This window comes from Clupea harengus, chromosome 1 (assembly GCF_900700415.2).
Source record: "Clupea harengus chromosome 1, Ch_v2.0.2, whole genome shotgun sequence".
NCBI lineage: Eukaryota > Metazoa > Chordata > Actinopteri > Clupeiformes > Clupeidae > Clupea > Clupea harengus.
Window position 1 is genome coordinate 31,396,208 of NC_045152.1, and position 21,506 is coordinate 31,417,713.

The 21,506-nt window shown below is 43.3% G+C and overlaps 3 protein-coding genes and 1 long non-coding RNA gene across 7 annotated transcripts; 1 reads left to right on the plus strand and 3 right to left on the minus strand.

The window, feature by feature from the left end:
• Window positions 1–77: 77 nt before the first annotated feature.
• LOC116222400 lies at window positions 78–2,136 on the plus strand. Of its 3 annotated transcripts, XR_006152608.1 has the most exons (4): window positions 78–204; window positions 286–650; window positions 1,365–1,491; window positions 1,769–2,136. It is a non-coding gene; the product is annotated as an uncharacterized LOC116222400 (long non-coding RNA). The 3 variants fall into 3 exon arrangements; XR_006152609.1 differs by having other exon boundaries at window positions 1,365–2,136; XR_004164626.2 differs by lacking the exon at window positions 286–650 and having other exon boundaries at window positions 1,365–2,136.
• An 85-nt stretch (window positions 2,137–2,221) lies between these two features.
• On the minus strand, window positions 2,222–6,560 carry trim35-12 (tripartite motif containing 35-12). The gene is made up of 6 exons (XM_031576209.2): window positions 5,052–6,560; window positions 4,212–4,307; window positions 3,769–3,999; window positions 3,639–3,661; window positions 3,240–3,358; window positions 2,222–2,872 (listed from the first exon to the last, which is right to left on the minus strand). The coding sequence occupies exons 1-6, from the start codon at window positions 5,601–5,603 to the stop codon at window positions 2,310–2,312; spliced, it is 1,584 nt and encodes a 527-aa protein (XP_031432069.2). The 5' UTR covers window positions 5,604–6,560; the 3' UTR covers window positions 2,222–2,309.
• Window positions 6,561–8,501: 1,941 nt separating this feature from the next.
• On the minus strand, window positions 8,502–15,021 carry gipc1 (GIPC PDZ domain containing family, member 1). The gene is made up of 7 exons (XM_012839750.3): window positions 14,638–15,021; window positions 13,469–13,943; window positions 13,132–13,317; window positions 12,709–12,889; window positions 11,112–11,218; window positions 10,892–10,973; window positions 8,502–10,634 (listed from the first exon to the last, which is right to left on the minus strand). The coding sequence occupies exons 2-7, from the start codon at window positions 13,766–13,768 to the stop codon at window positions 10,483–10,485; spliced, it is 1,008 nt and encodes a 335-aa protein (XP_012695204.1). The 5' UTR covers window positions 13,769–13,943; window positions 14,638–15,021; the 3' UTR covers window positions 8,502–10,482.
• Window positions 15,022–15,453: 432 nt separating this feature from the next.
• Window positions 15,454–19,517, minus strand: dnajb1a (DnaJ heat shock protein family (Hsp40) member B1a). Of its 2 annotated transcripts, XM_031576225.2 has the most exons (4): window positions 18,808–19,517; window positions 17,447–18,063; window positions 17,154–17,202; window positions 16,741–16,911 (listed from the first exon to the last, which is right to left on the minus strand). In XM_031576225.2, exons 1-4 carry the CDS (start codon window positions 19,019–19,021, stop codon window positions 16,889–16,891), a joined length of 903 nt encoding a protein of 300 aa, XP_031432085.1. In that variant the 5' UTR covers window positions 19,022–19,517; the 3' UTR covers window positions 16,741–16,888. The 2 variants fall into 2 exon arrangements, with proteins under 2 accessions (XP_012695196.1, XP_031432085.1); XM_012839742.3 differs by lacking the exon at window positions 17,154–17,202 and having other exon boundaries at window positions 15,454–16,911; window positions 18,808–19,515.
• Between the last annotated feature and the right edge of the window lie 1,989 nt (window positions 19,518–21,506).

The following is a 21,506-nucleotide window of genomic DNA, read 5'->3' on the forward strand; positions in this document are numbered from 1 at the left end:
AGAGAGAGAGACTGGAAGAGAGACTAGAAGGGAGAGAGAGAGAGAGACTGGAAGAGAAAGAGCATGGCAGGAAGGGTGTGCAGTGTTCTGATGACAGGAGCCAATCGTGGCCTGGGGCTGGAGATGGTCAAACAGCTGGTGGAGATGTCCTGTCCCGGCCGGAGGATTTTCCCCGGCCGTGATCCCAGCGCTCCCAAATTACAGGTGAGAGTTCAGCAGAGTTCAGGTGACTAGCGCCAAAGCTTTTGCTTTCTGCTGGTGTGAACATTCTTTCATGTGCTACAGAGTCTACAGCAGCTGGCAAAGCAGCACCCTGGAGTCATTCATGTTATTCGCCTCGGTAAAGAAAATGGATTCCTTGGCACTGTTTGTCAGAAGTTGCTGACCTGTCCAGCATTAAGGAGTTTGTCAAACAAGTTGGCTCAATCCTTGGGAAAAATGGACTTAACCTGCTAGTGGCAATTCATGACAACATGGAGACCACTGGGCCTAAAGAGATGCAGGATTATTTTCACATCGCCGTCACGGGACCGATTGATGGTCACCAATGTAACACTGCATCTAAAGAGGAACTTTGTACTTCAGAGTATATAAACAAAAGTACATATCTAAAAGTAGCTGTTACAAATGACTGCAAAGATATACAGTAGGTATGGGTCTTTCTTTCTCTCTCTGTCACTGTCCCTCTATCTGTTACCCTTTTCCGTTCACTCCTTTCCTGTGTTATCAAGAGTTCCTGCCATAGCCGTATCTGTGCGAAGCAGCCGACAGCAGTGGGAGGGAGGGAGGTCCTGCTGCAAGGCAGCTGTGGTTAACATCTTCTGCATTGCAGGCTCCATAGCAAACGACCCTGAAATAAATGCCTGAAAACGTCCATGTTCTTGCCATCTCATACCATATTAGCAAGGTACTGACGTTGTCACAGTTCAGTCATTGTATCCATTTCCTTTCTTGCATTACAGTGAACTCAACACTGTGGACCGTCTTTTTGTGGTTTTCATCTCTGGGAGTAAATTCAGAGTGAAATGTCTTACACGTGATTTGACTGGCAGCTAATTGTTCACTGATCATTTCCCTACTCTTGTCTATAAGGCATTCTCGAGGCATTAGAGACCGAAACGTTGGCAATAATACAGTAGGCTATTTTGGAACGTTGTAAGGCACAGTGTTCTGAAATGTTTCAAGTTGAATTTCCCCACTCTTGCCTTCTGTGACCTAACCTGGTTTTGCCACGATTGTTACTGCGGGATCAGTTTTCAGTGGAAGTATAGATGAAAGACTATGGAAGTGAATGTATGCTTGGCTCCACCAGGACATACGGTTACATCATCTGAAATGAAGCATTGCTGCCTGTCTCCCTGCAGGCTGCTCTAAACATGCTGATAGTGTGTAACACAGAGGAATTCAAGGGATCCTGTGCGCCCTCTTACACCCTGGATGGGTGTGAACTGACATGGGGAGGAAAGATGTGAGAAGCCATGCAGTCAAGATGTGTGTATTCATACCCTTCATAAGCCCAGTCAAGATGTGTGTATCCATACCCTTCATAAGCCATGCAGTCAAGATGTGTGTATTCATACCCTTCATAAGCCCAAACATGCAGTTTTTTTCTTGGTTTCAGATTAAGTTGATGGGTAACAAGTATGTTTTACTAAAAAAAAACGGTTTATTGTATAAATGCTTTTTGTGCAGCTAACTTCTGTTAATATATTCTGTGAGAAACACACTTCAGTGCCCTGACTGTATGTGATTCATTGCTGGCCACCAGGGTTTAGTGGATGCCCAGGAGAGTGTCGGTGCTCTGCTACACCTCATGGATTCCCTGACTGACAAGCACAATGGAGCTTTTCTGGACTACATCGCACCACCGCTGCCATGGTAAAAATGAAGAGCCACTCTTTATGTCCCAGCATTTAATGAAACATATTTCAACTGATTTGATGCCTTCAAGGCATCTTTGACATAAAAACTCAGCCTGTTCTTTTGTGGGATCCAGAGACTAAATGAGTTGTGTCAATTCTGTCAAAATGAAATATATTCTGTTCTATTAAAACATATCACATTCAGTTGTACTGGAATATATGTTAAGCACTGTATTAAACTATTGTGTTTAATAAAGTAAATTGACCCCCCCCCATCATATCAGAATTATATGTATTTCTTATTATATTAATATTCTGAATCAATCTTTATCAACCAATTCATCACACAGACAGGGAAATAGGCCTATCAACTCACATATCTATCACACGTGATATCAGTGTAAAGGATGGACTTGAAGTCACATTAAGTAGGTGCAGTGATTAAAGTCACCAGGTGGCGCTGTTCCATACAGCTACCTTTACAGGGCACACCTTCAGTGGGCTGGAGTTGTTGCCTTTGATGTTGGCTCCGGGGCAGAGGAAAGGGAACATCCTCTCGGTGAAGGCCTGGTCCGTGAACGTGTAGATCGGCGCCATGGCCACAGGGTTGGAGAAGCTGACCTCGCCCGCCTCGTAGTCCAGCTGCACCCTCACCCTCTTCAGCGGTGTGTCGATGGAGAGGGGCGTGCGGGAACTGGTCATGGCCGTGTACTCGCCGTCCGAGTACGAGATGGTCCAGAAGCCGCCCTCGGGGCAGCCTGAGATCGTGCCCTTCCTCTCGACGGACTGGTTGACCACCCCCAGCACCCAGTCCTGCTTCTCGCCTACCTCCACCTCCCAGGCGTGCCGGCCGCCGGCGTAGCCCTCGGAGCCCAGGACAAACACAAAGTGGTCGAAGCGCTCGGGGTTGTCTGGCAGCTGCTGCACCACGCCACTGTTAGTCACGCTGGTCAGGTCTCGGTTGAGGGTGAGCCAGCTGTAGGCCGTGTTGGGATCCAGCGTCACCGGAGCTGAAACACAAAAGAGATACAAAAGAGCGATGATCACAAGAGTTGAGCTGTGGGTACTTGGAAACAGTGACACTTTATATTTGTATTCTTTTTTTTTTTTTTTAATTTATTTTGGGCTTTTTATGCCTTTAATTGTACAGGACAGTGAAGTGATGACAGGAAGCGAGGCGGAGAAGAGGTGGGGAGAGGACCGGGAAACGACCGATCAGGCCAGACTTGAACCTGTGTCCCCGCGGGCAATGAAGCCTATACATGGGGGGCTTATCGGCTTGCGTATATTTGTATTCTATACCATTTATGTACTGTTGTATTTGAATTATAATATTGATATTTATATTTGTTCACAAAATGTCGACCCCATACTCACTATATTCCACAATAGACTGCATTTTCTCCCAGACTCTGTACTTTAGAGACCCAAGGTGCTTGGCAACGTTCATCAGCACTCCAGGAACTTTCTCTGGCACCTGCTTTGCAATTTGGGCCCTGTAATGAGGGTATTTTTATGTCAAAGGAGTGTGGAGAGGGTGTGTGTGTGTGTGTGTGTGTGTGTGTGTGTGTGTGTGTGTGTGTGTGTGTGTGTGTGTGTTCGTGTCCATGCACGTGGTTGTGTGTTGGTGTGTGTGTGTGTGTGTGTGTGTGTTCGTGTTCATGCACGTGGTTGTGTGTTGGTGTGTGTGTGTGTGTGTGTGTGTGTGTGTCTGTTGGCATGTCTACGAGCTGGTATGTATAATCCAGACAAAAGAACACAAGTGAAATTGCTCACCTCTTGGTGGTATTCTTGTAATTCTATAATTGGGAGAAATATATGAATCAGTCCCAATAACAAAAAAAAAATACCTGGAAATAAATACAAATACAATGTGGGAAAAAAAGCATCGCTGAATGGCACAAACCTGAAGAAACTGGGTGTCACTGGAGGCGATCTGGTTCTCGACGGCGATGACCGCGTGAGAGAGTGTGAGGATGTCCTGTGTAATGCTGTCTGTCTTCTTCTTCATGATGTGCCTCTTGTGCTCCTCTTCCCCCTGCAGTAAGTCAATCCTGGCAGCCTCCTCCTCCTGAAGGAACCGGTACATTTCTGCAAAGTCCTCCCTTATCTGCCTCTCCGTCCTCTGCCTCTGATTCTGTTGATAGAGGCCAACATTTTGGAGCTGCCATGAATAATTTTACTATCATACACAGTAAAAAGATCTTTACAGATTTTTTTTACAAAGAATGTATTATATTGTTCTGATGCATTTGTTGGACACTTTTCAGGGATTCAGATTTTGTCATTCAGTAATTTACGTTTTATGATCATAACAATAACACTGGCAAGCGTCTTTGATGTTGATACCTGTATGTGTACTGTTGTGTCATCACATTGCTGTTTCGCCTCATAGAACCCACGAAGACTTTTCTTCAAAGGCATCACATCTTTTTTCATCTCTTCCTAAAGAAAGACACAGGAATGAATTAGTACATGAGGCAAAACTTGTGATATAACCAAGCATACATGCCTTATATTCTACTGCATTTGAAAAAAGAAACAAGTTATTCTTCTACATTCACTCACAAATCCATGTACGAACTATATGTATGACAATATACCTATTGACCACCCGTTTTTGGTCATTTAGTAAATAAATCACGGCATTACAAAAGTCTAACAAGGCTTTTAATGACAAATCCATAGCCTGTCGATCGTATAGAAGGACAAGCCTATCGGCAGATGGCAAGCTTTACACTATGAAGGCAAAATTGTAAGCTGTTGTCAAAAGAATGACTAGTGAAAAGAAACACAAATGGACCTCACTTTGTGCTTCTCAACACTTGATTACTTTCACAGCATGCCTAGTGAATTTGCAGCCAGCCAAATTGTTTCTTAATCAGTCAGAGAAATGACATTTTCATAAAGGTGCCTGACAGCAATTTTTACACCATTTAATTCATTTTTTTTGTACATTTGTCCAAAACTCATTTGAGCAACAAAATGAGTCTGCTCGAGCAGACAGGGCGTAATAACGGATAATGTCAGACATGTCTGCAACACTGAGTGCTGGCGTAAATGAGAAGGTCAGTTGGGTAATACAAAATGATCTGTGACACCCTGACTGTCTCTCTCACACTCATTACTCCTGCCATCCCCTAGGGTCATCCATTCCCACAAGTAATAAGTACTCTCTCTCCATCTCACCTTCAGGTCTTGGGCAGCCTCCTCCACGGGACAGACACTGTGTCCCTGGTGCTTTTTAGATGTCTGGCAGACGCAGCACAGCACCTCGGCATCCTCCTGGCAGTACAGCTTGACAGGCTCTCCATGTATTGGACATAGTTCCTCAGTCCTTATCAACCCTCCAACACCAGCACCTCCACTGGCCCCTGCGCCCTCAGCTCCCCCTCCCGAGCCCTTGATCCCCTGCTCCTTCAGCAGGGTGTCACAAACGTTCTTCAGGGCCAGGCTGACCGTGGGCTCCTGCAACGAGCACTTAGTACGGCAGACCGGGCACTCGCGCTTGGACGCCTTCTTGTTCCAGAACTGCTGCAGGCAGCTCTTGCAGAAGCTGTGGCTGCACTTGAGCACCACGGGGTCGGTGAAGATCTCGCAGCACACGGGGCACGACAGCTCGTCCTCCAGCATGGACTTGGAGCGCGTCGACATCGCCCGCGGCCTCACCTCCGCCGCTTTGAAGCCGAGGAAGGAGCTGGCCCTGCCAGGCTGCGAGAGCGCTCTCGGCCGTAGCGGCATGGTGGAACCAGACAAAGTCAGAAGTAGGCTTCTCCTTGAACAAAAGAGGAACCCCTCTCTGTTACTTTTTTTTCTAAGTGTAGTATACTTCAAAGCTGTATCTCAACGCTCTCCCTCTATGACCTGTACATCGCTACAACCTTCTCAGCTCCTGACACCATACCTGAGGTTGTCAACTCCACTATGCTATTGGTCAACCGCAAGACCAGAAGAACTGGTCCAACTCTAACCACCAACCAGTTCTTAAGTGCTTTCATGGCCTGGCACAGCTTACCTGGCCACCTGACTTGCGAGCAGTCACTATACACGCCCATTACACTCTATTGACTGCCCACGTCCTTTCAGCCTCACAGGCTCCACCAAAACATCACTACTCAGAAAGCACCAACTTGTTTGCAGTCAACAAAACTGTTTTGGGGACTCAGGCAAAGTTAAGGGTTGACCGTCAAGTCAAGTCACTTTTATTTATATCGCACATTTCAAAACAACAGGTGTTGTACGAAAGTGCTATCCATTTGAGGTAAATTAACTGACGATAAAAATAAAAGAGTAAAAGAATGAGAGTTAAAAGGGCTAAAACATATAAAAGCAATAAAGGTGAAACAACAAAAGACAAAAGTGACTAAATACAACCCAGGGAAAGCCTGTATATAAAAGTGAGTTTTTATTCTGGTTTTAAAAGCAGACATCAGATCTAACATAAAATAGGAGAGTATTCCATATGGGACCAACAACAGTAAAAGATTGATCACCCTTTGATTTCAAAATTAGACCAAGGTAAAAACCACGTCAAGCTCATTGGAGGACTTTAAAGGATTGTAAAGGATCAATATTGGAAATTAAGGCTGGAACTAGACCATTCATGGCCTTAAAAGCTGAGTCCACGATTCAAATCCTATACACTTTTTGTGAAATTCAGGGAAATGCTCCTCAAAAAACTGGTACACAATGCTGACTCTGTAAATGGGAAACAAACATAGTGGCCCTGACCGAGCCATAAACAATCCCTGCCAATCAACAAAGAGCTTCAGGAACATTAAAGGGAGGGTGTTAATTTGATTAGCTGTTGAGTACAAATATCAACAACCTTTCATGAAACCAAATCTCAAAATCAATTCTGGATCTCACTGGGGACCAACTCCTTGGTCCTAGTTAAAAGTCTAGCTGCCACACACTGGACAATATGTAACTTATGAAGAGATACCTGGCTGAATTCTGACTGAGTATAGTGCAATCACCCAGTCTGGAAGATATAAAAGCATGGACCACCTTCTCATAATAATTTGGGGACAGGACATTTCTCACTTTGGCAATTGTTTTCAGCTGGTAAAATGAAGCACAAACAACTGAATGTATCTGCCTGTCAAAAAATCACCTCAAAATTTTGGTGTAACATCTGTCTTGTCTTCATTAAGATTGAGGAGGCTATTACCCATCCATATTTTGACATCTTCAAGGCAGTCAAAAGAGTCTGTAAATTGTCATGACCAGATTTATCAAAATATATTTGAGTATCATCAGTGTAGCAGTGATAGAAAATGCTTTCTGGATTTCTGGCCAAGGGGCAAAAACGAAGGTGAAAGCAGAAGGGGGCCTAGCCTTGAACCTTGTGGAACTCTACATGAGAGGGGTGTAACATTTGAAAAGATGCTATCTGTTGACCATAAAGGTAGATAAATAAAAGGCACTGAAATGCTCCCCTTACCCCAACACAATGCTCCAACTGCTCAAGCAACACTGCATGGCCGACTGTATCAAACGCTTCAGTCAGACCTAAGAGAACTGGAACTAAACAGCCCATAGAATCATCTGTGAACATCATATAATTTGTGACGGAAAATCAGATTGATACAGGTTCCAGATCCTGTTCTCAGTCAATAACTTTGTAATTGATTAAAAACTCTCTTCACAAACGTATCTGAGAGGTCTGAGATTGGAGGGGGGGGATCAGAGTCCAGGTTAGGCTTTTTTAGCAAAGGTTTCACCACTGCGTGTCTAGAACATGAAGGTACAACTCCTGAGATCAATGACTCGTTAATGACATTGAGCCCACTACTACCAACAACTTAAAAAAAAACACCTCTTTTAAAAGGCGAGATGGAATCCAATCTGTCGCACAGGTTGTGGGTCTCATTAGACACCAGGTTAGTGAGGCAAGAAAGTTACGGCACATCACTGATCCAGAGGATGAGAAATTAAGCATAATATGACATTAAGTGGCTACTGTTGATATTGATGATCTTATCTTGTTAATTATTTCAATAAAACAACTTGTAGAGTGAAGAGGAAGTCGTATGACCAAAAGGAGGGTTGAGAAAGTAATTAATAGTACTGAACAGGACCCTTATGACACTTGTGGTTCTGTGACAACATTTCGGCTTGTCATTTCTGGCTTCGTTAACAGCCTTTACACATTATTTTTCCATTTGTGCTCAGCCCTTCTCCATATTTGTCTTGATATATGGGTATTATTGTTAAACCAGGGCTGGATACAAGGTTACTGTATGCGTCGTAATGGTTGAGACTATTGTGCGATTGCAGCTTTAACACAGGTTTTCCACTGAAAAAGATTGATGTTATGGGCTGCAGCAATCTTATTAGTTGCAATTAATAACTTGGTTTTCAGTCACTCATATACCTGGACACTAAAGTAGTGTAAGAACACACTGACCTTGTGTAGTTTGTTACAGCGTCCCAATTCTTAGAGCAAAATATGACATTATATTAGAAAGTCAGTTCAGTGTTTGTGTTCACAGATGAAGTCCTGACACACACACACCTTCTGGGAATGCTGATGGAACATTTGCCTAATGATCTCACTAAATCACTAAATAATGCTTGTCATGCATGAACCGATGCACCACCTGTCATCTTCCACGAAACATCAACACCATAAAGCACGGCTACATTTTTTCTTTATTTTTTAATGCGGCATTTTTTTCGGTGACATGTCATTTATTGACTAATTAAAAAAATGGTACACAGATCATTTTTTCTTCAATTTTGTAACATGATTAAAAAGAAGATGAGGTCCTTGTAATCAATCCCATGATCATTATTGCCACTACCTTATAACAACAGAACAGTGTAAAAAGAAATCTTTCAAGACAATAAAACCTTCAGTGTAACAGCTTCTAACATTGAGCTATATGACAGTAATACTCGGTTAAGTATAGTTGAAAAAAAGCACTGAGGAGTGACAAAAACAGACAAACCAAAATCAACCAATACAAAACTATCATCAGAGAGTGAATGCTGTATATAAAGTAACTGCACTGTATATATATATTTATATAAAAGATTCCAAGTCAAGTTGCATTTAGCTCTATGATCAGCGTGTGTGTGTGTGTGGTTTTTGTTGTCATGACATGATCTTTCTGCACATCACATCACGTAAACCACTGAGTTGCCGACCTGTGTTAGCGTTTGGTTGTTGTCCTAGCCCTGAAACATTCAGCGTTACTGTATGCGCCGTTGGTTGAGCTCATTGGAAGTGCTTTGGCCACAGCCTGGCCTACGGAGGAAGGTGCAACACAGGGGGTGGGGGGTGGACATGTCCAATGACCAAAAACGACAAACATCAACACTATGAACCCTCTGAAGACAGGAAGTCAACACAATACTGTTCTCGCAAGAGGCCACTGTAAACACATCGTAAACCTTTCTTCTGCTAAGCTATACACTAGAAATACTGAAGTCTTAGTATAATACTGTAGTAACACTGATGTCCTAAAACAGTGAGTTCTCCTTCAGTTTGGCATGAGGGAATGGTTGTTTTACGCCTATAACATGTCATGAGAACTACGGGAGTGTTAGTCAGAGAGCAGCCAGTTTGTTGTTTTATTGCTTATCACCATATCTGGAATGTCTGGTATAACATTTCCATTTAATGAACTGTGGGGGGGGGGGGGGAAACAAATGCTGCCGAAGCAAATGGTCCACCAAGGCCTCACAGCTCGCTCTCTATCGCGCTCTCTCTCTCTCTCTCTCTCGCTCTCTCTCTCTGTGCTTCATCATTTTAGTGATTTAAAAAAAGGAACAAAAACAGACACACAAAAGAAAAAAAGAAACCCTAATCAGCACATGCTCCATCGGTTTATAATAGGGGTTTCTGTTGGTCACACAAAGTGGTCCAAAACCTGCACTGACCGCCTGCAGGGCCCAAGGGTCACTGCACAGCACTGCAGAGTCCAGTCCAGTCCAGATCCGGTTTAGTCCTGTCTCCTCCAGTCCAGTGTTGTGCAGTAAGCATGGAGGCCGCTGCAGTGCGGGTGCAGAGCAGTCGGTACAGCGTCGTGCGACACAGTGCAAAGGGAAAAGTCACAGTTAGTAAAAGCCAGCGGCAGAGGGCCTGCTGCATCTAACAGCCCAGGGCCCCAAAGTCTCCCAGCGGCATATTTTATCTCTCTCTCAACATTTGTTTTTTTCCTGTTTTTTTTTTTTTTTTAAACTGACGTGAACTAAAATAAGACTTAAAAAAAAGATAGTTTGGATGATTGGTTCACCATTGGTCATCTGGGTAACATGTAAAGCACAATTTGGAACTCTGCACAGAACGACTTCATGCTTGCACTCCGCATCACGGAGCCAGCCACGGATGGCCTGTTTTTTTTTGCGTGAAAACAAACCAAACAAAAATGGGTAAAGTAGTGTCAAGAGGTCAGAAATAATTCTCCCATACAGTGGTGAGAAGTCCCCACATGAAACCTCCCAGAGTGGACAGCTGAAGCAAACTGACAGCATAAGAGCAACAAAAAAAAAAAAACAGAAGAGTACTAGAGTGATTTCTAGTAGTACTTCTTCATAGATTCACCACAGCAATAAGAGCCACACAGAGGCCGGGGTCCTCTGCTTCCTTCTGCTCCTGCCTCCCGCCGCCTCACACACGGCCGACCTTGGCGTCGCCGATGGCGCCCCAGACGTCAAACACAAACTCATCAGGGAAAGCAAAGTCGCCCAGCGTCTCGTCCAGGGCCTCGGCAAATTCGTCCGGGTTCTTCTTGTCCTTGCCCAGCTCGACCATTGTGGCCGCTGCCGAAGGAGAAGAGAGAAAGAGCGAAAGGAAAGTGAGGCAAGGACAGAGGTGTGGTGGAGCAAGTGAGGGAAAAAAAAAAAAAAAAAAACACAACATGCTTATAGCCAACAGGTGAATCAAACCTCATTGCCAACAGGTGAAACACAACTCATGCTTATCTCCTTGTTATCACTCAGTCTTCGTCTATCAGCTGCTGTCAAGACACAGAACAACTCACAACTTTGTGAGTGGCACAAATAATGGGGTTCATTACCAAGCTCACTGTCCCTGATCCCCATGTAACTCTCCAGGAGGTCGTCCACCTTCTCAATGGCCTTCTCCTCGAACGCAGAAGGCTACGAGACGCAGACAAAGATGGCGGTGAGTGAAGAGACAAATGAGGAGGCTATGTAACTCTACTTGGTAAACACAGTTACATCCACTTCAACACTTGCACAGTCCTGGCTGTGAGCAAGGCTATTAAGTGAGCTTACCAGTTCCTCCACGGTGGCAGGTCCTTTCGATCGGAGACGCAGTGTGCCCCTGCCAGTGCCCAGCTGGCCCCCCGACCGCGACCCGCCTGACCTCTGGCTGATCATGTCTGATTGGACAAAAGAGCGAAAAGTTGAACTCATCTGATAACCAACATCTATCAGTGGAAATTCACTGAAGTAATACAGTGGGGCGTTACATATACACAGGTCACACACGTGTAGACAGGCCTTTGTGCTGGGCGCCACCAGCAGATTATGGACAGTGACACTGTTGCCGTCACTGATACTGTTTATCAGATATTAGCGTTACTCTTACTAATACTAGGTGACCTAATTCTCTGAAAAAAAAAAAAAAGAAGTGCAGTCAATGTGTTTACAATATTGATTATACGCCTATATATATACACACACACACACACACACACACACACACACACACACACACACACACACACACACACACACACACACACACACACACACGTAGTTGCAATCGGAAATATGCAACCCCCTCACCTCAAAAGATTAGTGATTAGTTAGTGATGTGAGTCGAGGTTAATGAAAGTATATGATGGTCAAGAGAGGAGTGTGCCTTGGAGTCCTAGTTTATTTAGTGCTCGTCTTATAGTCGCCACTAAAGCACTTGTCCCGGCCTTCAGCTGTGCCATAGATTTTAAACTTCCTTAGAATGCTCCCAATGGTGTCTCTTGGAATGTTAAATCTTTGGGAAATCTTCTTATACCCAATTCCCTTCAGGTGCAATGAAACCATTGCCTCTCAGTTTTTGTGGAAGCTCCTTAGTCTTACCCATGATTGCAACTCACCTTGAAGCCCTTCATGGGTGGGGTCTATGTATGCATCACAGATGAAGCAAATTAAGGAACATTATAAAGTTCCCAAAAGCTTAATTATGTTTTAACTCTACTTTAGGCCATCCAAACTAAATCAGAAGGTTTTAAAAACAGCAATATTATATAGGGGTTGAATAACTGTGACATGGCTATATTAACAAAATATACTGTTCACATAATACTACATCAAACATTTTCTTTGTTGATTTTTCATGTTTCACTCAACTGATAAAGAAGTCATCCAAAGCAAAATCTAGCTCTGTAAAAAATGTCATTGGTAAATAATTACAATCTTTTGGGGTTTGAATATTTCCGATTGCAACTGTATGTATGTACACACACACACACACACACACACACACACACACACACACACACACACACACACACACACACACACACACACACACACACACACACACACACACACACACACACACACCTGGCCTTGCTTACACATTCAAGAACAAATGATGTACGTTGCAAATGACTCGACAGATTTTAAAGCAAGTCCTTGCATTCCTGTACACAGCACGTCGTACATAGAAAGCTAATATGAAATGTGACTGTGAGCAATGCAATTACAGAGAGAACACCAATGCCACTATGTTGCCACTAAACAGAAGATGCAACTTGCAGTACCATCTGCTCCAGAGCTTATCGATAAACCAATGTTGGCCAATTAAGGAACCAGTACTGAAATTAAACTGGGATTTAACAGCCAATCCTTAAAGGCAGATACTCACCGAAAGCCTTTAAGGGCTCTACCAATTTCAGGACAAAGTTCTTTCCCCTGGGCAGTTCCTTTAACATCTTGGCTACTTCGTAGTGTCGACAGCCAATGAGCATGTGCCCATTGATGGACTCAATCATGTCTCCCACGTTGATGACCTGGATTTGATGAATGATGCTTCCCTCTCTTATTCTCTGTAATTACACAGAATACAGGCCGGTTTTTACTAAACACACTTACATAGAGAAGACATGTCAAAAGAAACACAGCTTCGTCATATTAACACATGTACCCTCCACATCAATTCAAGGCAAATTACAAATTACACTGCAAATACAATATGCACCATCTCTAGAAATAACAGGCCCTATAACCTTGGTGTTGGTAGAACTCTGCTCTGCTTGATGAGCTACAGGAACACAGGTTTTCTGCTCACCTTGATGAACGCGTAGCCAGCTCCATTGTCAGTAATGGTGAGGCCCAGGGCGTCCTCCCCCTTGAACACCTCTACCTCTTTCCTCTGGCCTTTTACATGTGCAAAGATGAAGTCTTCCAGCCCGATCTGACCACCCAGCAGCTTGTCCATGTCCACCTTGTGCGTGTTCAGTGTGCAGAACATCACCTAGGTAAGTATAATGTGACAAGACAAGTCATTACAAACGGTTTGCACCAAAATTACCTATGGTGTCTGGGAAAATCTAGGAAAATTCCTAAGTAACTACAAGTGACGTCTAGACACCAGATGGGGACCCAGGCTGTCCTGTGCTCCTCACCTCAGCTGGTGGTATTCCAAAGGCCTCGCCGATCTTAGCATAGAGTTCCCGGACATTGCTGAATCCCTCGATACGCCCCGTGGGGCTTCCATGGGCCAGCTGAGTGTGAAAGATCAGACGCGGACGCAAGCTGGTGGGTGGGGGTGGCAGACCCTCCTGAGCAGTTGCCTCCCCAAGTCCGCCTCCTACCCCGTCCATGCCGTCCAAGCCTGGCACATTTAAGCCTGCCCGCACTGGCTCTGCCTCTTCGTTCTCCACAAGCGGAGAAGCCTTCTTTCTTCGCCCCAGTCCTAAAGGCATCTTATGTGTTTATGTGGTATTTGAAGTCTTTCTGATGAAATTATGACAGTAGTGTACCTCAGATACCACTCTCTAGGCCAGGAAGATCAAAAACAGCGGTGGGAGCTGTGGCCGTATGTGGAACAGACGAAGATTCGAGCCCTTCACATCTCTATGCCATCTCTTCTTGCAGAACCTACACACATGACAAGTTAGACGCAAATATACAGCAGATAACATTTATATTAAAGACCACCGTATTTGCTCAGCCTGATAACACACAGCACAGCTTGTCATGCTCCTGACTGACATGTTGATGGACAATTGGACCGAACACGATAATATTCTGTTATGTGAACTTCCTATAAAACACAAATAACAAGCTAGATAGCCATAGTTAACTGTCCATATGTGGTTCAAACTAGTCATTAGATCAATTTAAATGTGTAACCTAGTTACAGTTGGTTAAAACGACAATGCACAAATAAAGGACGAATAATTTAACGGGGTAACTGACGAAAACCTATAACTAATGTCAGTCCCAATACCCAACTAGCTACCTAACAAACTATCGTTAGTAGTGATGGCTAGCTTGGCTTGTTGATTAAATTTAACAGGCTGATTAGCGTTAGCTAGCTTTCCTGAGGCCCATCAGTCTTGCTCGTGAATTCAACGATAAAAGTAACGTTACATCTTACCACTTACAACACAAACCAACTATAATCTTGCACGTAATGTTCGAAAGAAGCTAGCTCGAATTGTTTTAATGCGTATCACGAATTGTCATTACTTGCCATGTTAGCATGCCCGCTACTAATAAGCTGACAGAATGAAGAACTCCATCTCGAAACGAAGCTTCTTAGCTAGCTACCAAATTTACACCAACTTACCCGCTTAAAGGTGGCAAGGCGCAATGTCCATCAGCAGCAGACGCTCACCACCGTCTGTAAAGAAATGCTGTCCCTATATAATTAATTCCGTTTGCACTTGTAAGGTTACTCTTTCTCATCGAAATTTTAGCCACCGCTAGTAGTAATACAGAGGGTGGGACATCTTCGTGGTTTCTTCTTCAGTTCTTATTTTAGCCGAATTATTACTAACACAGACCAATACTGCCACCTACCTTACTTTCTCAGAATTTGGACCATGCGCAACTAGACCCCCATACGAAATAGTGTATAACTAATAGATGATTTAGATTAATTGAGACTTTACAGTTCATTCCTCGTTGACATTGACATGTTGGCATGAAATTAGATGGTTTCCATGGCCAGGATAATCGGGGAAACAACCTTTGATTAAAGGTGAAAAAAATCCCTGCAACATAAAACATACAATATCTAGACAGTTGAATGATTTCAAAAATGTGTTTAATGTTTGTGACCCACAGTTATGAACACTGCTTTTAAATGCTTTGTACATACATCCAAATCAAAACGTTATATGTTAAATAGTATACTGGGTCACAGGTCATAACTTGAAAATACCTCTTGCAGGCAATCACTACTAGGATTGCTTCTGCTATTTTGGTACAGCTGTTTCATGTGTCTAGTTAATTAAATGATACAAAATTAAAAGAGCTTTACGGTCCAGAGTGGTAATTCCTAAAATACCACTGCATATCATAAACAAAACAAGGTATTCACACAGGCCTATGATCTAGAACCTAATATTCGGATCTACAGAGAACACACACACCAACGCACTCCTTTTTGGCACTTGTTAGCCCTGTATTTTAGTTTCTATGGAATAAATACAAAGAAGGATCAACTCAAGAGGTGAAAATCCGTGGAGATAGCTGAAGTGAAAGGAACCATAGACATCACACTGATTAGTGGATTGAGTATATTTTGACATTACGTTCAATCAGTACAAAATATCAATACTTCACATCATCCACACATCCATTCTGTAACGTGGTTGACTCATTGTTGATGGTGCATTGAAATAAAACAGCATTTGTGAGAATTTCTCAGAATTTAACTGGAGTTTTCAGTCACTACATGGAACAGAGTTTCAGCTGCTTGAGCCTACTCGTGTGCCTACGGATATATGCATATGATTTTTTCCCCCCCCTATAAGACAAATGCTACATTCAGGCATACTTGCACCTGAGATATATTTAGGACCAGATTTAAGGTTTTGGCACACAGGTTTAACATATAACAAAACAAAAATCATGACCTTAAGTGAAAGACATCCAAACACGTGGAACAATCATAGGTCAGGATAATGGTTTTGCACAGGCTAAATCTCTGCTAAAGCCATCGGTAAATCTGGGGCTCAATGTAGTGACTAACAATGTAGTGACCATGGGGAGCACTGCTGAAATGTAATAACCATGGACAAAACTCAGTTTTTATACTCCTTTTCATTGGCAATTATAATTGCCCACTGTACCCGCCAAAGGCTGAGAGATTTCAATCTATACAACAGTGTTTGAAACGTTCTGGCTGTGTAAAACAGGACGCTCTTGAAATTATGCACCACAAAGATGACAAAATCAACTGTCAACACACAAAACCAAGAGGTTTCAGAGGACTTCCAGGTTCCTCAGCAATGTAAAGCTATGAGGACATGAATGCTGATGCATAGGTTAAGTCTTGGTCGTCTTGTATGTCTCACCTCAGTCCAAAAAAAAACAAACAAATAAAAAAACCTTCAATTATATCACAGTGATGTGAAAGTGCATCAATTAGCGATGACTGACAGACAGGGAAATTAACAATGGGTAAAATCAAATAATCATTTAAAAAAAAAAAAAAAAGCGAGTGTAGTTATACTTGTCTGTTGTTTCCAGTTCACCAGAAAGTCTCTCTTTATCTTTATGGTACATAGAAAAGAAAAGCAGGATACCAGGGCAGAAGCAAAAACGCTATTGGATGAGGCAGTCTTAGTGTTGGATAGAGGCTCTCCCAACCACCGCACTCTGATCACGGCGGCAGAATCTGACTGAGGGCCTCACGGGTGCTCTGCCCCAACTTGTCAGGGAACTTCACCGCAAACTCCACCACCATGTCCCCTTTCTTCTCCGGGCACTTGGAGAGAGGCAGGCCTTCCCCCACGATGCGCTTCTTCATCCCAGGTTTGATGATGTCACGAGAGGTCACAGTGATCGTTCTGCCGTCCAGCGTAGGGGCATTAACTGTGCATCCACAAAGAGACTAAAGGTGAAAACAGATGAAACAGATGGAGGTTTTAGAATGAGCATGCTACTGCCAATATATTATGAGTCAAGTTATTGGGTGAAGGGAAATGTGAAACACCAATCACTTTATAAATATCAAGTCTTTATTAACAGCAGTACTTTGGCGGCTACTCCCTGCAGAACTTTGTCACTGAAATCTTGCATTAGGAGACTTTAATATAAGTATAATAGGAGCCAGATTTAAAGGAATCCTCTGACCATCCTCTGGGTTGGACATGGGCCACCACGGAAATTTTCCAAGTGATGCCTGAAAAATAGCAGAGTTATACACCAGACTCTGTATCACCTATTAAGCTTCTGCTTTGCAAATACATGACATGACACCTGACATTCCAAGACATGGCAAACCAAAGGGGTTTCCCCTTGGATTACTTTAATATCCTAACTACCTGTGCAGTGCTCTAGATCTGGGTTTTTTTTTGTTGTACATTTTTCCTGTTAGTAAGCCTAAAAATGACTATGGCACAACTCAACTACAGAAGAGTACTTACATCTCTGAGGGATATTCTAGCAGAGTAGATGACATCTGAACCTTCTCTGCGGAAGACCGAATGTGCCTTGTCCTTGACCACGAACACAACATCAGCCGGGATGTTAGAGGGCGTCTCGTCCCCCTCCCGGGGAAAGGTGATCTTGGTGCCCTCCTTCCAGCCGCGCTTGATGTCTACTGTCAGGATCTTGTCCTCGTTGCGCATGGTGCAGCCGTCTGCATTTAGGCGCTTGCGGGAGATCTTCATTTTCTTGGTGCAGCCCGAGAACACCTCCTCCAGGCTCACCTTAAGTTCATGAATGACAGGAGGGTCCTTCTTCTTCTCCCGATGGCCGTGGACGTTCCCAGGTCTAGATTTGAAAGACCGCTGGAATCCCCCCATGCCCCCCATGCCTTGCATGCCCCCCATGCCTTGCATGCCCTGCATGCCTCCCATACCAAACGCTGCAAATGGGTCATCAATGTCCATGTCATCGTTACCTCCTCCATGCGGGAAAAACTGGTCAAAAGGGCTGCGACCACCAAAGAACTCAGCAAACATGGCATGAGGGTCACCGTGAAACGTGTAGTTGAAGGTGGGTCCATTGGGACACCCACCACTCGATGCTCCTTTGAGACCTGTTGAAAAAAGGTATATTCAGATGATTTGTCAGGATCACCTGACTGCTGCAATATTCATTACAAATGGGTTGTGTTTTATAACAGCAAGAGGCAACAGTGTCGACTGAGTCAGCAGAACGTTAGCAAACTAAGTCCATGAACAACGGTAACTATATTCTCGGTCCCAACCCTCAAGCAGCGTGACACTGAAACGGCGCCAGGCTCGGTCGTACGCCACTACGCCTGTCTCCATAGATAAGCTCGTGACAGAATTAACCTATTTGGCAGCGAAACACTAGGTAGTGTCGCCTAAGGCAACTGACAGCGCGGGCCATCTGGTCTATGGGCATGTCACAGACTGAACAAAACGGAGATGTCTAGCAGTACCATGTGAACTTTGTCTCACTGCCAACTGTAAATTCACATTTAAACGAGGAGCAACAGCTAGTGTTAACAGCGTCATGTTAACACGGGGTACATCCTTCCTTGGTGAGCATGAATCAGCTATGACAGCGGCCTTAGGAATCTGCTTAGATTACCATTATTTAAAAGTTAGCATAAAACATAGAAAGGGTGAAAACAAAACTTTTACAATCAAATACAACAGAGACAGATTAAAACAGTTGACGCTGGTTAATGTCTCCAAGCGAATTTGGACGACTAAGTTAGGTTATCCAACGTTACCACCTGCTAATTAGCATTAGCCCCATCACACGCCAAACGCACAGCTGTTTACAAAGCATGTCTATACACTTCACATACCTTCTTCTCCATATCGGTCATAAATGTCCTTTTTCTTCGAATCGCTTAGGACGTCGTAGGCCTCAGCAATCTCTTTGAATTTATCCTCTGCTCCTGCGGACTTGTTTTTATCAGGGTGATATCGTAAAGCCTGTTTTCTGTACGCTTTCTTGATTTCATCCTCCGTCGAACCTTTTTGTAATCCCAACACTTTATAATAGTCTTTACCCATCATAAATAATTTCTGTGTTAACCTGATTACTTATTTTAGCTACTGAGTCACGGTCACTCATTAATCGGATCCCATGTCATAAGCTACTGTAGCTAGCTAACCAGATTCCGATTTCACAAACGGTATATTTCTCACAGTCGATATTCTAAACCTCAAGGTAACAAATGAGGTGTAACCAGACAAACATTTGTCAGGTATCCTAATGAGCTAGCGAGTTAGCAAGGTAGCTAGCTGGCTAATGTATTTTGTCAACCTCTGATAGCTTAAGTGAACCGCATCCCGCTAATTTTAACGTAAGAGAGTAAGATGTCACTCTGACTGTATATACTACAAAACACGCCTCGAGTCTTAATAATTAAACATTCTAAGTACATTTCCGAAATAAAGTTACCTATCGCTTATTCTCATCTTCTTGCAACGTAACCCAGGACAGAAAGTTCCAGAAGTACATGTTCATCACTTCTTCTTTTACGCTGTTTGGATGCTGGGATGTATTTACAGTAGAGATTCACAGCGTCACCTGGTGGTTTGGAAGACTTCACTTCACTTCAGAATATGAAATCCCAGTTCCCAAAGGGTTCATTTGACAGACTAAATCAAGGCCTTCCCGGACTAACATAACAAAGTCCCCTTGATTGAAGTGTCTACAGATTAAAAGGCCTGCAGCAAAAGAAAACTATTATCATGGCCGTGAGTGCCCGTTGTGTGGTAGCATCCAATTTAAAACAGTTCCCCCCCCCCATTTTTAACTTTTAAAAAGCCTCCAGGTTATTCTGTGCTGGCATTTACCTGCAATGTAAATAATTGCCAGCATCGATATAGTTCTCTGTTCCATTACTTTACTTCCCCTGTAATAGTAACCTTATTAGCACACTGTATAGCCACTATCAATTTTGTATGTATCATGTATATACCATGTTTGTGTGTATTGTGTAAATTTACCACATGTATGCTAGCACGCTTATACTGTTATACGTATTATTTCATCTGCCATGTTTCTGATTGCTTCCCTCCCCCTTTCTAGCTCTACCTCTCTACCCGGCTGGCTCCCTGTAGATGGCCTTATGTGCCATGATTCTGCTTAAGGTTTCTTGGCCCCTGTCGCCATTGTGCTTGCTCTAAGGGGGGTTCAGGCCCTGGGCTCTGTAAAGTCCCTTGAGACAATTGTATTGTACTATATAAATCAAGTGTAATTTAATTTAACTTAATTGAGGTTTTGGAAATTAGCGTTTCACTACAAACACTAAACACAGTGCAGCTGATGTTTGTGCATAGTTGTATGTTGCAGTTCCAATGCTACTGTTTTGTTCATATCAAATAAATACATACACTTTTACACACACACACACACACACACACACACACACACACACACACACACACACACTAAACTATACTCTGAACTAGAGTTCAATATAGCTGCTGTATACAGGATAGATTCTTAGACCGTTGAGCTGTTGTATTGTATTGTGTTGTGTTGTGTTGTGTTGTATACACACTAAACTATACTTTGAACTAGAGTTCAATATAGCTGCAAATACTGTATACAGGATAAATTCTTAGACCGTTGAGCTGTTGTATTGTATTGTGTTGTGTTGTATATTTTGTGTAAGTACACTGAGAGCCACTTAACCTGGAGTCAAATTCCTTGTTTGTGTAAACTTACTTGGCCAATAAACATGATTCTGATTCTGATTTATAGGCAAAGAGGGATATCGATATCTTGTTTGTTTCGGATTTTAAACACGTGAGGGCACCAATGTGCACATCCTGAGTGCTGAGCGAAAGGCCAAAACGCTACAAAACTTCCCCGTTTTTTCGCAAAAACTACATTTTCATCGTATTCGTATGGACGCCTCCTAAAAGCACGATTAATACCTGTTACGTACAAAAGGTATACAATGAACTTGAAATGAAAGGGTAATAAGCTAAACTGACAGCTCAAGTATGCTTCTGCGGACACGGACGTGCGCATGGGTGTTCCCAGAGTTGTCTTGCTGTTGCGGACTCTCAGCGCACAAGCTCAGTCATAGTGTTTGAAATAATATCTCTACATCTTATGAATCTACAGCAAATATCCATTTTCCTCTGCCCCTCAATGACCTTTTAATTTAATCAGCAATGATTTGCTAAAGCATGAAAACTGAGCACAAAACTTTTATTTTTCCATCGGGTCTCCCGTAGTTTTATTTCCAGGAAGCAAACATACTAATGAAAATGTGCTTCTGCACTGCAAGTCGCTTTGCATAAAAGCGTCTGCTTAATGAATACATGGCGTAAATAGATGTGGTTTTCTCTTGACCCTGAGCCGGTGCTTGAACACTTGCAAACACATGCGCAGTCAACATCCAGAAGTCCGAGCTAATTTTGGTGCAGCGCGGACAGTCCGCGCGGACTGTGCTGATGACGAAATCTGCGTTATGGGTAGCCTACTGTGTCTGCGAAAAAACTTGCCGGCAGGTACTTTGCGCGTTCGTGAGTAGGCCTA